Source organism: Rhagoletis pomonella, unplaced genomic scaffold, assembly GCF_013731165.1.
Source record: "Rhagoletis pomonella isolate Grant_MI unplaced genomic scaffold, Rhpom_1.0 Rhpom_scaffold_02386, whole genome shotgun sequence".
In the NCBI taxonomy this organism is placed as follows: Eukaryota; Metazoa; Arthropoda; class Insecta; order Diptera; family Tephritidae; genus Rhagoletis; species Rhagoletis pomonella.
This window is the reverse complement of record NW_023460940.1, coordinates 4,132-19,081: the sequence shown is the minus strand read 5'-3', so window position 1 is coordinate 19,081 and position 14,950 is coordinate 4,132. Positions and strand designations below refer to the sequence as shown.

Genomic DNA, 14,950 nt, shown 5'->3' with positions numbered 1-14,950 from the left:
TTTTTCGTTGGTCATATTATTGCTTTTTTATAATCAGGCAATATTAAAAAAGAATTTTTCACCATCGAATAAACAGTGAGTTAGGTATTGCAGATTATTTTTTTTTTGCAAATAACTTACGTATAAACGTAGTATATGTCTACAATCGGTATTAGGTACCGAAAGGAAGTATTGGGTACCGAAATCTTTCTGAAGTATTGGGTACCATGCATTGGGTAATGGCAATTCAGCATATCTCTAATTAATATCCGAAATACACTCTTCCCTAGTAGGGCGCTTTGATAAATATAAAAAATATATATAAAACATGATATATAAATATTATATCAAAAATTTAACTTCAATTAATATAAATACGCTTTGAAGTCGGCAAACAAATTTTGAAATTCACGTTTGATGTTTATTTGTTTTTAATAAAGCCGCAAGTATGTCTCTACACTTGGATCATGCTACAATACAGAAGCTAACTCATAACTCTCCTGAGATAAGGGTGCGCACTTTGGAACAAATATGGAATAAGATGAATCGTGCCAATGAGCATAACGAAAAACTACACTTCAAGGCAGGAGAGCTATGCAAACAACTTATTCGTTGGTTTGAGTTTGAGCCACTAAGTGCTACACAACGGGTGCTTCAGTTACTTTTATTGATTCTTCGCTCGAACGAAAAATCTATAAGACAGCTAGGTGTAGAGCGTTTCAAAAGAGAAATGGATAAAATTAGGTTGCTACTCAGGAAACGTCCCAGCGAATCTCAAATAGTAGATGAAATCATGTACATATTGAAAGAATACCAATATAATCAATTAGAAGATAAAATAGATGACGTTACAGAAATTTTTGACTCGCTTTCTGTTGCCAAGGATGAAGGCAGTCATTCTAGAAATAAGGATCTGTTAATTCATTTTGAACCAATTGATTATGAGCCAGCGTGGTCAATACCTACACCCGCCGATTTTACAACTCTCACTTTTATGACTGACCTATTGTCGTCGACAGATGTGGAAAAAGTGGAAGCGGCAAATGTCCTGCTGCATCTGGAAATCACAATGCTAGACTATCCTGCTGAATATATGCTTCAATCTCCACATGTATTCCTTAATCTAATGCATTTATATCGGTTTTACGATGACATTGAAATCAACAGTTTGTTGGAAGATGTGGCACGAACTATTAACGCTTACTTGCGCCTGCTTTTAAAGCGAATAAAAACGCGCAATAATGTAACAGCATATTCAGTTAAAACATCAAAATTCGGTAATACGCAGCTAAAAGTTGGTACAATATTGCGTTTTGCTATTGAAAAAAGCATACACATATTGGAGGTAACGATAACTGAATTCTCCAAAGAAACCCGACAAATTGTAGAGATTGTCACTAACTGCCTTGAACTGTATCGCATTCAACAATTAACAATCGGCACAAATGTACTTATGAGGTTAAATAAAATTATTGCAAGCCTTCAAGTATGTTTCGAGCAGGATGAACATTTTACCTTACAACGCATTAAATACCTCTTGCTTGTATGCTTATTGGACGATATTATGCAGCATAATATGAAAATGGGATCTTGTAAAGGAATTCCACAAGTATTGGAGTTCCTCTTGTGCGATTTTTCCTTTAAAGAAAATTTTCCGAATCGGTACAAAAACATTCAACAGCGCTATTTAAATGCTGTTGGTGGATCTAAACGACTTCGGGAATTAGATGGTGTTATTCGTACTACAGTTACTTTATTAAAAAATCCTCAAGCCATCGTGAGTGCAGATATTATAGAAAATGGACTAGATATTTTTGAAGGGTTGGAAAATTTAAAAAATATACAGCTAGCAGAACTAACATTCAATGCGATTGTCAATTGTAATGCACACTATATTTCGCAGCCAAACTTACGCGCTAAAGCTGATGAACTTTTACTTCGACTACTGCATCTTACACATGAACCACTAAGGTTGCACATCTTCAAAATGCTTGCAATGTCTGTAAAACGACATTTTGCTGCCCTAATGGAATGTGAGTGCTACAGTATGGGTCTAACTCATGGACAATTGTTGGAAGCTCAAGTGTTGGGAGTGCCGCTGAGCGGTGAACTTTTGCTCAATCTCATCTACGAATGCACCGAAGGAGCCCACGAAAGTATTCGCAAAATTAGCCAAGACGTTCTTGTATTTATATTGAAATCTCAGAAACTTTTGGGAGAACATTGGACTAAACTGTTGGAATTATTGTTGCCGGTCTTGCCTTTGTTGCAATGCTGCACAAATTCGCCACAGATAATAGAACTTTTGCAAAATTTACTTGATCCTGATGCTAAGCAGTTGCCATTTTTGGCGGTTTTGAAAGGCAGCATAGGATTCATGTTTCACCGTGATAGCGCCGTACGCAGTGAAGCGTTGACACGCCTTATATACATCATGAATTCAGTGCCGGATGCTGACAAGTATATACCGAATCTGCTTTATATAAGTGATGTTATACCCAACGATTTATGTATTTTGAAAACACCTCGAGAATATACCCGGATCTTTATTAATGTCACAGATTTTTGTGAGCGGGATACACTGCTTAATTTGTTGAGTATATTGGAGATGTCCGATGTGGAGCCTGTAGTGCGTAAAACGACGCTAATGCAGCTAAATGTTATGTGCCAACAATGGCACACTCTATCTGCTTTCTGTGAGGAAAGTGCGCACTATTTGATACTGCGAGCGCTCGAAAACTCGATGGTGGTTGAATCGTGCGAAGATTATACTGGAGCGGCGGTCCCCGCTATCGGTGTGCTATGCAAAGTTTTGCTCTATGATACTGGGTTGCGGTGCGAACTTTCCGATACGCCAAATATATATGTTTTACTACTGCGTGCACTTTGTCTTTACCAGAACGAAATACAAATGCGTCAAGATGCATGTATTTGTCTTTTTTTACTACTATATGCCAACTATGTTGTGGTGTTGGGTAATCAGCGAATTGAGGCTCCCAAGTCGTTGGGAAATTTACAAATACCATTGAGTTGTGAGTTGCAGGCAATTAAGAAAAGAGATATGTCCCTTCATCACTACGATGGTACTTTCAAAAGCAAATTAGAAGAAAATTCATATATTCGACAGTTATTGGCTTTTAACTTTTGCAACCAGCAACTTCCTATACCCAAGCAATACTTGGAGAAACAAAAGAGTTACAATCTCGATGTAGGGTTACATTTGACGTTGCGCGATTGGCGTCTAATGAATGCTACAATACCAAAACAAAATATACATCGGTTTTTACGGGCGATTCTAAATGCAACAAGTCACAATTCGTTAATTAATGCATGTGTTTCACTGCAACTACAGCTAATGGTGCGTGATCAGCACTCTACTGCAGGAGCGTTGATGCCCGATGAAGTTGCTGACGAGCTATATAGTATAATTGGCAAGTACTTGCAGCTCTCGCCGGGCAATGAAACTGATTATGAACTTTTCGAAGAATTGCTCGATCTTTGCGATTTTTGTGTACGACTCTCCATACCCATAATATGTACGCGCTTATTAAAAGAACTTATTGCAGACTTCCAACACGCTATGATATCACTTCTTAAGGTATCGGCGACACCTCTACGCTTGAATCATAAATTGTGTAGTTTACTGGGAAAGGTAATAGCAGCAGTCAAACCCGTAAAACACGCCGATGAAGGTATTTGCATTTTTAATAGCAACCTATTTGAATTGATCTTCCAGCTGATAATGCAATATTTCCAAAAACGGGATCTGTTACGCATACGTAGCTTATTGGATTTACAAAAAATACTCAGCGCTTACGATATAAATGTTTCCGATGAGCAGCTCGTGTCTTACTGCAAGCATTTCATCAAATTATCGCTTGCTTTGAAGTCCTTCACTCAGACAGGCGCGCAATGGCAGATTGATTGTCTTACCATTGTTTGTCAATTATATGGACAAATGAGAGAAGCCGAAACCAGTTTTAAGCTCAGTGAGTCCACATTAAAGTATTTGAGTGGCTTATGCGGTCACTGCGATCAAGCGGTGCGCGCACTGGCCTGGTGTATTCTTACGTACGTGTCGCACTTTAATTCCCAACAAGATACAAAAAGTTCTCTAGCAAAAGGTGTTGACTTGCTGCAAAATACCTTATTTTATCTTCCTGGAGGCTTTATGGCATGCTGTTTGTGCACTTTTCTAGATGTCGGCGAAACAATTGGGGTGCGTCAGTTAGCGGCCAATTTGTTTACTAAGCTTCTCAGTGATAAGGATAAATTTGAAGATGCAAACGTCTTGCTTACCAGGCATAGATTCCTCGAATTTGCTAGTGAAGCTGTACGTGGCTGCTGTGTATTTGGCCAACAATTACCCCCGCACATTGATGCCAATTCTGGAATCAGCATAGCCAATTGCGGTTTGATTGGTTTTCTTTGTCGAATTTGTTTAAGAATGTTGCAGTTGAACGGCGATTTCGCAACAGTGCTATGTGCGAGCAATTTTTTGACCAGATTGTATGAGTTGCTGAAGATATCACCGGAGCACTCCAACCCTGCTTACTATACAATGTGTGGTGATATTTGTCACTTGTACGGCGCTTGTTACCCATCGAATTTTTCTTTTCTGCAACGCATTTTGTGTCGGGATCAAGTATGGCTAATCAGCTTTTATCAGCTGCTCGACCAACCACTTGAGTCTGATGTTGTAGTCAATATATTACAGCTGCTCTTAGTTATATGCAAAGACGACTTGGCCTTTGAGAAGTTATGTCGAAATATTGCCAAAGCCCCTGAATTTCTTGTGAGAAATTTTTTGCGCGCTTTTACCATCAACAATCTCAACACTCCCTTGCAAAGATGTTCTTTAGCAGCGCTTAGTTTATTGTTAATTAAATCGCACAACAGACGTCAAATGCATGATGAGCAAAAGACATTTCTGACGGTGCTGGAAGACGATATTGAAATAAAAGATCCAACCTTCGCAAAGGACAACCACATTACGGGCAAATCAGCAAGTATAAACGAAATGGTAAATGGCAAAAAGAGCAACAGTAGCAGTGACAATTTAAGCGCCTGTGATTCATTGTTTAGAATAGTTACCAAATCTGCAGCTGCCTTTATTTTTGTCCAGTTGTTCCTTCTCTTTCAGCACCTCTATACAAGAGCGGCTTGCAAATTTGATGTTGCACCATCCAAAACACAAGTACAAGTTAGCGAAACATTGGGCGTTCTACTGAGTCTTTCCCCTGAAGCGAGGTTAGCAGCTAAGGGTCTGAAACTTTTTGACAAAATGTCGCAGATTTTTAATACGTTTTTTGAGCAGTTCAAGTGCTCTGCTACCACGTATGTGCGCCGATATGGGGAGAACAAGAAACTGGCACTGATTAAAAATTTACAACTGCTGCTCAGCGTGCACTCACATTGGTTTGCAGCGCCGGATGCAGCGCTCACTGATAACTTACAGAGCATCACTCTCTCCAAGCTTACGATGCAGCTGTGGCCGTTTCTAGCACATTCCTGCGAATTAAAGCAGCTAGTATTGCAGGTGTGCAGCTTTCATAGCGAACATTCTTTTATTGTGAGCCAACAGTTTTCTGTACTGTTTTCCGGATATGCGCATTCATTGCTGCAGTTAGTTATCAAGTTGGTTATAGCGGAAACAACGCGTGTCAAGGCTAGCACAACCGAGAGCTTTCCAGTTATCAGTACCGGACTGCGCGTCGTTATGAATTGTTGCTCGTGTGCCGAAGGTCGCGTCACCATCATTAAGGCGCACATGCTGGACATATTTGATAGTCTGCATCCGTTTCATTTGAAATCACCACAGGTGAAAATGGAAGTACTGCGCGCTTGGTTGCAATTTTGGGAGTTATTTTCCCGTTACCCTGAAGGTGCGCAAACGCGCAATTTACGCGCTTTGTGTGATGTCATTTTACGCGCCCCGGCCGGCAGCGCCACACGCGTACTCACGCTTCGGATACTACGTAATATGTGTTTCTTGCCCAACAACCGTTCAGCTTTTATGACTTCTTCGGATTTTGTTTGCACTGTCGATGCGATTGTCGCTCAACCATTAGATTTGGCATCAACACCAAATGGGATACCGCAGTGTGCCTCTTATGAGGAGCAATTGATTGTATGTGTTGGAGTTTGGAAATTAGCATCTGCAGGCGCTAAGTATGTTGCACAATTGCGCAGCACCAATTTGGCTAAGCATCTGCGTCGATTGCACGAACAACTGGTGACTCTGAAAGAAAACGACTCCAAAAAGATTTCGCAGTTGCCTTTCGCCAATGATTTGTCTTATGTACTTGATGTAATTTTAAATATTTTCAATAACTGATCTGATTATCTATGTACCTAATTGTATTAATTACTAAAGTATACAAATTGTTTTTGATAAACTTATATCATAAAGATTTATTTATTTTTTTTTTATTTTAACAAAGCTTATATAATAAAATACAATATTATTATACAAACTAAAGAACGCAGCACTAGCTACATAGGCTTTCGGCTGGCCAGTGAGGACTTGACTGATTATATACGACGGAGAAGATCTGAGTCCTTAAGGAATTTATATATCTTAGAGACGTTACCATGGGAAGGATTCATTAGTAACTGTAAGGGATCAGTATGGTTAAAATTTCGCCGTCTATGAACTTCCAATTCAGGACAGAAAACTAATAGGTGTAGCACACTGACTGGGGCGTCGCAAAATGGGCATAAATTGGGTTGTGTTCCTTGCAGCAGATGAGCATTCGTAATGATACTGTGACCGATACGGAGTCTCGTATAAGGCGTGATGTAGTTGGACGGAATAGATGATGGGTAGCAAGGTTTGGTGTGGCTAGGGTTGATTCTAGCATAATGATGCATGTAATTCACCCACTCAGAAAGTATCTTGTCCTGTCTCTGCTGCACAATAAATCGATGGATATCATTTTTACAAAATAGACTAGAAGTCGTAACAGGAGTGAAGCTCATATCTTTTGCCGCTTTGTCTGCAAAAATGTTGCCGCTGATGCCAGTATGCCCAGGCACCCACATGAGCCTAATTTTGAGAGGGTGGATAATCATGATATTTCTTATGCACCCAATTATGTAGTTGTGATTATTCAGGTTTTTAACAGCTTGGAAGCAAGATAGACTGTCCGAGCATATGATGAATTTGCCATAAGCTTTTGTAGCATATTGCACGGCGTGGAGAATGGCAGTAGCTTCCGCAGTAAAAATAGAACAAAAAGGAAAAAGTAAACCATAAGATATATTTTCACCATTTTCTTTAACAACGGCAAATGAAGTGTAATCTGCCTTGGAGCCATCAGTGAATAGCGGTTGCCAACCAGTAGCTTTAGAACGAGTTGATATATCCAAAAAACAAGCATTGTATTCAGCAGATGTGGTGTTGGACTTTTGGAAATAGCTTAAATCGTTTATCAAAGAAGATTTATTTAGCAACCAAGGAGGACGAAGATTGTATCTTGGTAGCGATAATTTGGCCGGCAAGCAATTCTCTTTTGCGTAGATAGAACACATGTAGATAGCTGAAGATATTTTAGGTGTTCGAGTGCGTGATGTTGCCGAATGAAAATCCTTTCTCAGAAAGATGTTGGATGTGAGCATGAGCTTGGGATAAAGTTTTCTTATACTGTCTTCCATGTTGTCGAAAAGGCAAGGTAGACCTGCTTCTGCCAGAATGTTTTTGATGGGCGACGTGGGTAATGCACGTATAGAACGGCGGACTGCAGTGTGGTAAGGTGCAGCCAACATCTTGAGGTGGTTTTTAGCATGCAGCCCATATATTTCCAAACCATAGTTGACAATAGAAGAGATGAGAGCCTTAGTGACATTGATCAGTAAGTCCGAGCCGATGAAGGAGCGTTTACAAGATAGATATTTAAGAATATTTAACTTAACATATAGCTTTTGTCTTACGTATTTACAGTGTTCTTTGAAATAATACTTAGAATCTAATACTAAACCTAAAAACTTAAGTGAATCTTCACAAATAATGTTTACACCATTAAAATTTAACAAAGGAATAGAACAACTACGTTTCTTACAAATATGGAGTAATTTAGATTTACTAGAAGAAATAGAAGCGCCTGAAGAAAGGGACCAATGGGAAATTCGAGATAGGATATTTGAAAAAGTAGACATTACTGTGTGCAAGTCAGAGCTTTTAGAAAATAATAATACGTCATCAGCATATATTTGATGGGAAACCGTCGGAAAATCCAAGAAAATTACACTGAGTTCATCGAAAGCTATTTTGAAAAGAATAACAGAAAGGGGAGAACCCTGCGGTGTGCCGTTATCAAGGGATAAGATAGGAGAACGGATGTTGGAAATTAGAACACTAACCTTACGATTGGACAGGAAGGATTTTATAAAATTGTAGATTCTCGGCCCAACCTTCCATTTATCTAGTTGTCTTAAAACTACATGGATTCCAATGCGATCGAAAGCTTTTAAAAAATCCAGTGATAGCAAAGATATATGATTCCTACAGGAAAGGACATCAGAAATAACGTGGTCAAGATGTAAGAGGGCATCAAGCGTACCCTGACCTTTCTTAAAAGCAACCTGGTTGTGATGAATGAATTTGTTTGAGTTTACAAACCATGAAAGTCTGGTAGCAATAATTTTCTCTAACAGTTTTCCCAAGCAAGGGAGCAGAGATATGGGACGATAACTGTTAACTTCAGACGAGGGTTTGCCAACTTTTAAAATGGGAATGACTGAACTAGTTTTCCAAAGATGGGGATAGTGGCCTGTTTTAAATATGTTATTATAATGTCTGAGAAGGCGAGAAATAAAGGGCATAGGAAGATGATTTATAATGGGGTATGAAATTTTATCAAAACCCGGGGTTCTACCTTTAACCGCCGAAAGGGCAGATCGTAGTTCCAGCAAGGTAAGATCAGCATCCAATTGTCTAGCCGACGACGTCAGTCCATTAGGGGATGGGCGAGGAGTGCGGAGTATGGCAAGCTTACTAGCTGTAAATTCAGGAGGAAAATTGGAATCAGAAGAGGAGTTGGAAAAATGAGAGGCCAATTCTAGAGCTATATCACGAGGATATAGTAGATTGCCATTCGGGGATTTTAGGAAGGAGAGAGGGGAATGCGAGGGTAGTCCTGTAAGCTTTCTTATGTCAGCCCAAACTTTTTTAGTACTAGAAGAGGCAGTAATGGTGCTGGTAAATTTTTTGAAGCATGCGACCTTGGCAGCTTTAGCACTACGGCGAAAAAGCGCATTGGCTTTCTTGTACAGAATGAGGTTTGTGGAGGTATAATTGCGCTTGAACTGACGCCACGCATGTTGTTTGCCCTCTCTTAATTTTGAAAGTTCGCTGCTCCACCATAACGGACTTGGTCGGATTGGTCTAGTTGGTGTAAGTGGGATGGCTTTGTTGGCTGCAGAGCGAATGATTTTTTGAATGCAGGATGTTTCCTGATTGATGTTAGACGAAACAGGAAAGTAGCAAGAAAATGTTTCGCAGGCGTCTTCAAATTTTGCCCAGTCAGCTAAGTCAGTTTTGAAGTAGACCCTAGGTTTGAAAAAATTTAAAGGACGGGAAGGGATAGTGAAAACAATAGGAAAATGGTCACTACAATGAAGGTCATCTAAGAGGCGCCATGATACTTTGGGGGACAGGGATGCAGAGCAGAGGGTAAGATCAATATGGGTCAAGGTATTATGGGTGGAGAAGTGGGTAGGGGATCCATCATTTAAAATAACACTGTTGGAGATTAAAATGGCGTCTTCAATGGCATGTCCTCTGGCATTCGCCGAAACAGAACCCCAAAGTGGACTCCAAGCGTTGAAGTCGCCAGCCAAAATAAAGGGGTGAGGGCCTGGTGGAAAAAGATTAGTAAAGTCTGTAGTTGTGAAAAATTGGTTAGGAGGACAGTAAGCACAGGCTATTGAAATTTTATTTGGGGTTTGAATTTCTATTGCTAGCGAGGCAATAATGGAAAGGGGGAGGGGAATGGGAATGTGGGGGAGGTTTCTCTTCACAAGGATAGCAATACCTTGTTTGGAAATAGCATTGTGAGGGAGATTATAGAAATAACCTATGTAGGCTTTAGGGGTATGTGCTGACACGCCACTGGCTAAGTGAGTTTCATTTAGAAGCACCACAGATGGGTTAAGGGTTTTTATTAACAACTCAAGATTAACATAATTATTAAAATAACCGTTAATATTCCACTGAAGAAAAGAGATCATACGAGATATCAAAATAATTGGAGTGCATGTAAAAGAAAAAATATATATGTAGATATGTATGTACTAGTTAACATTACTATGTATTAGGATATGAATATTTTACTGATTTGTAAATAATGATGTAGGTGAACTATGAGCATCTGAAAGAGGAGAAACTTGCGAAATCGAGGGAAGGTTAAGGTTAGTATTTAATGAGAGGGAAAGATTTTCGGGTGGGGAAGAACTAGACAGAGGGGAGAAGATAGGAGAGGGGGAGGAGAAATTTGAAGGAGTAGATGGAGTAAGGGAAGTTGTTATTTTCGTGGTATCAGTTGATTTGGTAGGTGTTATTAAATTAATATTTGAAGATGAATTGTTGGTTAGGTTTATGCTGGAGGTTTCATTAATATTGCGGTTAGGCTTTTTTGCTATGTTGGCAAACGAATTAGGATTAGGAGTGGAGGGGAGCTGATTTTTATATTTGTTAACGGCATCACGCATACTGCATTTAGATATAGTTTTGATTTTCAGGATTTCCTTAGACTGCTGAAATTTGGGGCAAACGTTGGAGGACGAAGGGTGATTACCTGAACAGTTGGCACAGAATATTCTTGAGCAGTCTGTTGGGGAGGTGTGATCAGGAGGAAGATTGCATGTGGCACAGGCAGGAGAATTACGGCAATGTTTGGCAGTGTGTCCTAGGATTTGACAAAGCTTACACCGCATAGGATTAGGAAAATACGGACGGACATCTAATATTCTCCAGGCGACTTCAATTCTTTCAGGTAGATTATACTTATCAAAAGTTAGTAATATAGCTCCCGAAGGCTTACGACAGCCATCAACAATTCGTGTGAACTTAAATACAGAGGAAACCCCTTGATCCTTAAGACCTTCAACAATTTCTTCGTCGGATAGTTGGCAGAGAAAAGGAGCATAAATGGTCCCTTTAACCGAATTTAGAGAACTGTGAAGCTTGACATTGATTGGGCCGGATCCGGGTAGCAGTTTGGCAGACAGGAATTTTTCCGCAGTTTTTGGGTTATTCACCAGTAACAGAAGACTGCCGTCGCGGAGCTCAGAAATATTATTTACCGCCTTACTTATAGCTTGAATTCCTTTGTATACAGCAAAACACGAAAGGGACGCGAGAGGCTTCTTCTCATCCAGCGATGACATTATCAAATATTTTGGATCGTCCTTTTTGGCAATCGGTAAATCCGGAAAATGGTCCAGTGGAATAGAATTTGGTTTTTTGCGTTTAGTTTTCAGCTCTGGAGATAATAGGGCGTACCTATTATCCCCAAAATTGGTGGCCCCAGGGGGCATAGCGAAAAACACGTGGTTAGAAACGCGAATTTAAGTTAGGTTAGTCTATCAAAGTAGCAACAAAAAGTAGCGCACAAAAGAAAAGAAATAACTTAATGAGCGTAAAGAAAAAACAACACACAAGTATGTATGTAGTTGGTAGGCACAATAAGCACAGCGAAATAGATAGCGACCGTTCACGATGAGTGTTCGTCGGTGACTATATCATAAAGATAAAATTTTAAGAAGTTGTGTGATTAGATTTATATGAAGAAACAAATTAAGAAATAGACATGATTATAGGTGCGTTCGACAAGTCAAAAATTTGTAATAGTTTTCCAAATTTTTACTGGATGGCGTTCGATAACGACAAAAAATTATCCAACACACAAAATTTGAGAGAGCAAGCATTCATTTTGATGCAAAAGAAGCGTTCATTTTGCACTGGCAAAATTTTAGTCAGCAAAAATTATCCAACACGAAAACATATGATCACAAAACATACATTCCCAAGACAGCCGGTTCTACGTACCGGAATGTCTCGGGTTTTACCCGACCAAGGGCTGTTGTTTCGGCGACCTAACCCCGCTTAGATCGGCGATACCCCTCAATTATTGTTCGTCCATGGAGCAACTCCTTGCAGCCGGATTGCTTCGCATCAAATAATTATCATATCTACAGAAAAGATCGGGAGGACAGAGTCGGCGGTGGCGTACTCTTTGCCGTAGACTCTTCAATACCATCTGAAGAAGTTAGTCTTCCACACATTGAATCTGCAGAATTCAAATGCATTCGTGTTCAGGTTGGAAGGGGGTTTACTTACTTAGCTATATGCTATATTCCTCCCCGATCTGACTTATCAGTGTATTCACAACATGTATCTTTACTGAAATCAATTAATTCAATGATTAAACCCTCTGATTCATTGATTGTGTTGGGTGACTTTAATTTACCAAATGTATCATGGAACATCATTGACAATGATATTGTACCTTTCTCGTCTAGCGCGTGCAACAACGTATTTTTAGAGGAGATGGCAGAACTCTGCCTGAATCAAGTTAATGTACTTCGCAATAAGTTTGGCAAAGTATTAGATCTTGTTTATGTTGATGATGCATTTAAGTCGGCTGTAAATAAATGTGACCCACTAGTTTTGCCCGAAGATGTCTACCACCCTGCTATTGAGATATCTTACGAAATTATAAACGATGGTCAAAATTGCGATGTCCAAACATACGAACCAAATATTCGCTTTGATTTTTCGAAAGCCAACTTTAAAAAACTGAATAAAGAATTGTCTAAATTGTCGTGGCCTATATACAAAGAAAAAGTTGAGCAAAGCGTTGCAAATTTTAATTGTACTGTACATAGATTATTTGAAAAGTATGTGCCTCAACGCATGTGTGTTCCTGAAGAACAAACACAGTTATGGTTCACTAAAGAACTGAGAAACTTGAAAAACAGAAAGTCACGTTATTTTAGATTACACAAAAAAAACCGGCTTACACTCATACTATGTAAAATACTCACTTTTGCGTCACAAGTTCTTTGAATTAAACAAAAAGTGTTATAGAGATTACTTGTGTAAAATCAAACGACGTATAATATATAACCCCAAATCATTTTATGATTTCGTAAACTCCAAGCGAAATGTACGTGGGTTTCCTTCCGCTATGAAGTATCAAAATATCGTCTCTGGTGATGATCAAACAATTTCTAACATGTTCGCTCAGTTTTTTAAATCCAATTATTCCACTAACTCCCAAGCATACTTTGACTATCCTGTTGCAACACCGCCTTATTATTAAAACGAGAAGTGAAAGTGTGGCAACCTTAAATTGACAATTAAAATACAACCTTCGGCGTGTATGTACACCAACGCGACGATAGCTGAAATTGAATTGAACTACCATTTTCTTTGCATATTATACTTTATTTATTGTATCGGAAAACCAAAGTAAGAACCATATTTGCCAGTAATTGAATTGTTTGTTAATACTGCTCTCCTTAATAAATAGTTTTTTAAAGCTACTGTCAACTGGAAACTAGCGTTTGATTCTTAGAAGGCAGGTGCTCTTAAAAGTTGGTGGACCAACATATCCTTTTAAACTAAGTCCAATTAACTCAATACATAACCCTATAATATCTCCCGATGATGTTTTAGTTTACCTGAAGTCCTTAAAGCAGTCTTTTAGTTATGGTCCTGACCAGATCCCCACTTGTTTTCTTAGAAATTGTGCTGATTATCTCTATGAGCCGTTAACAGCCTTATTTAATTTGTCTCTTAAAGAGGGCGTTTTTCCAACTGTATGGAAGGAATCGTTCATAACCCCCTTACATAAAAGCGGTAGCAGGTCTTCAGTGGAGAACTACCGGGGCATAGCTAAGCTCTCTGCAATTCCTAAATTATTTGAAGCAATTATAACAAATCGGTTGACGCATTCTATCACTTCAAGCATTTCATATAGTCAACATGGATTTTGCAAGGGCAAATCAACTTCTACAAATTTACTTGAATTAACATCCTATATCTCAAAAGCGTTTAGTGAGAGCAAAACTGTTGATGTTATATATACTGATTTCAGTAAAGCATTTGACAAAGTGTGCCACTCGTTGCTCATCTATAAACTTGATCTTCTTGGTCTTCCACCTAATTTTCTACGTTGGATCTCTTCATACCTCTATGATAGATCACAAAGGGTATTGTTTAAAAATACTATCTCTGACGTCATTGATGTTACTTCAGGAGTCCCTCAGGGTAGCCACCTAGGCCCGATTCTGTTCTTGCTTTTTATAAACGATATTTCTACAGATATAAAATTCTCCAAAATTTTAATGTATGCAGATGATGTAAAACTTTATAAATCGTACGTTTCAATTGAAGAAAGGTCTTTGCTACAATCAGACTTAAACAGCATGGCTTACTGGTGTAAAGTAAATCTTATGCCTCTAAATCTTAAGAAATGTAAAGTAATGTGCTTCTCCCGAAGAGCTGTTCTGCCAGTTTCTTATATAATAGGTAACCATAACCTGGAACAGGTATACAATTTTGTGGACCTTGGTATCACAATGGATCCTAAGCTTAATTTTAATCTTCACATTAATGTGACAGTCAACAAGGCTAAAGGTGTACTTGCATTTGTGAAACGATGGTCAAAAGAATTTTGTGACCCTTATATCACTAAACCCCTGTTTACAACATTAGTTAGGCCAATTGTGTAATACTTTTCGGCGGTTTGGAATCCAAGGTATCAAATTTACTCAGACAAGATAGAATCAATTCAAAAACAATTCCTACTTTTTGCTTTAAGAAATTTCCGTTGGGATTCTCGATATAACCTTCCACCTTATACGAGCCGATTAAAACTTATTAATCTTCCTACACTTTCCAGCCGCAGGCAAATGCTTGGTACAATTTTTATAGTTAAATTACTAACAGGCTCAATTTCAAGTC

The 14,950-nt window shown here is 38.9% G+C and overlaps 1 protein-coding gene across 1 annotated transcript; it reads left to right on the top strand.

Annotated features, from left to right (window-relative positions):
- Nucleotides 1–243: 243 nt before the first annotated feature.
- On the top strand, nucleotides 244–6,332 carry LOC118753364. The gene has a single exon (XM_036488240.1). The coding sequence runs from the start codon at nucleotides 428–430 to the stop codon at nucleotides 6,314–6,316; it is 5,889 nt and encodes a 1,962-aa protein (XP_036344133.1). The 5' UTR covers nucleotides 244–427; the 3' UTR covers nucleotides 6,317–6,332.
- Nucleotides 6,333–14,950: the final 8,618 nt, after the last annotated feature.

Bases quoted from the DNA above. Each gene is read 5' to 3' on its own strand.
- LOC118753364 (XM_036488240.1), top strand. From the start codon at position 428: ATGTCTCTACACTTGGATCATGCTACAATACAGAAGCTAACTCATAAC.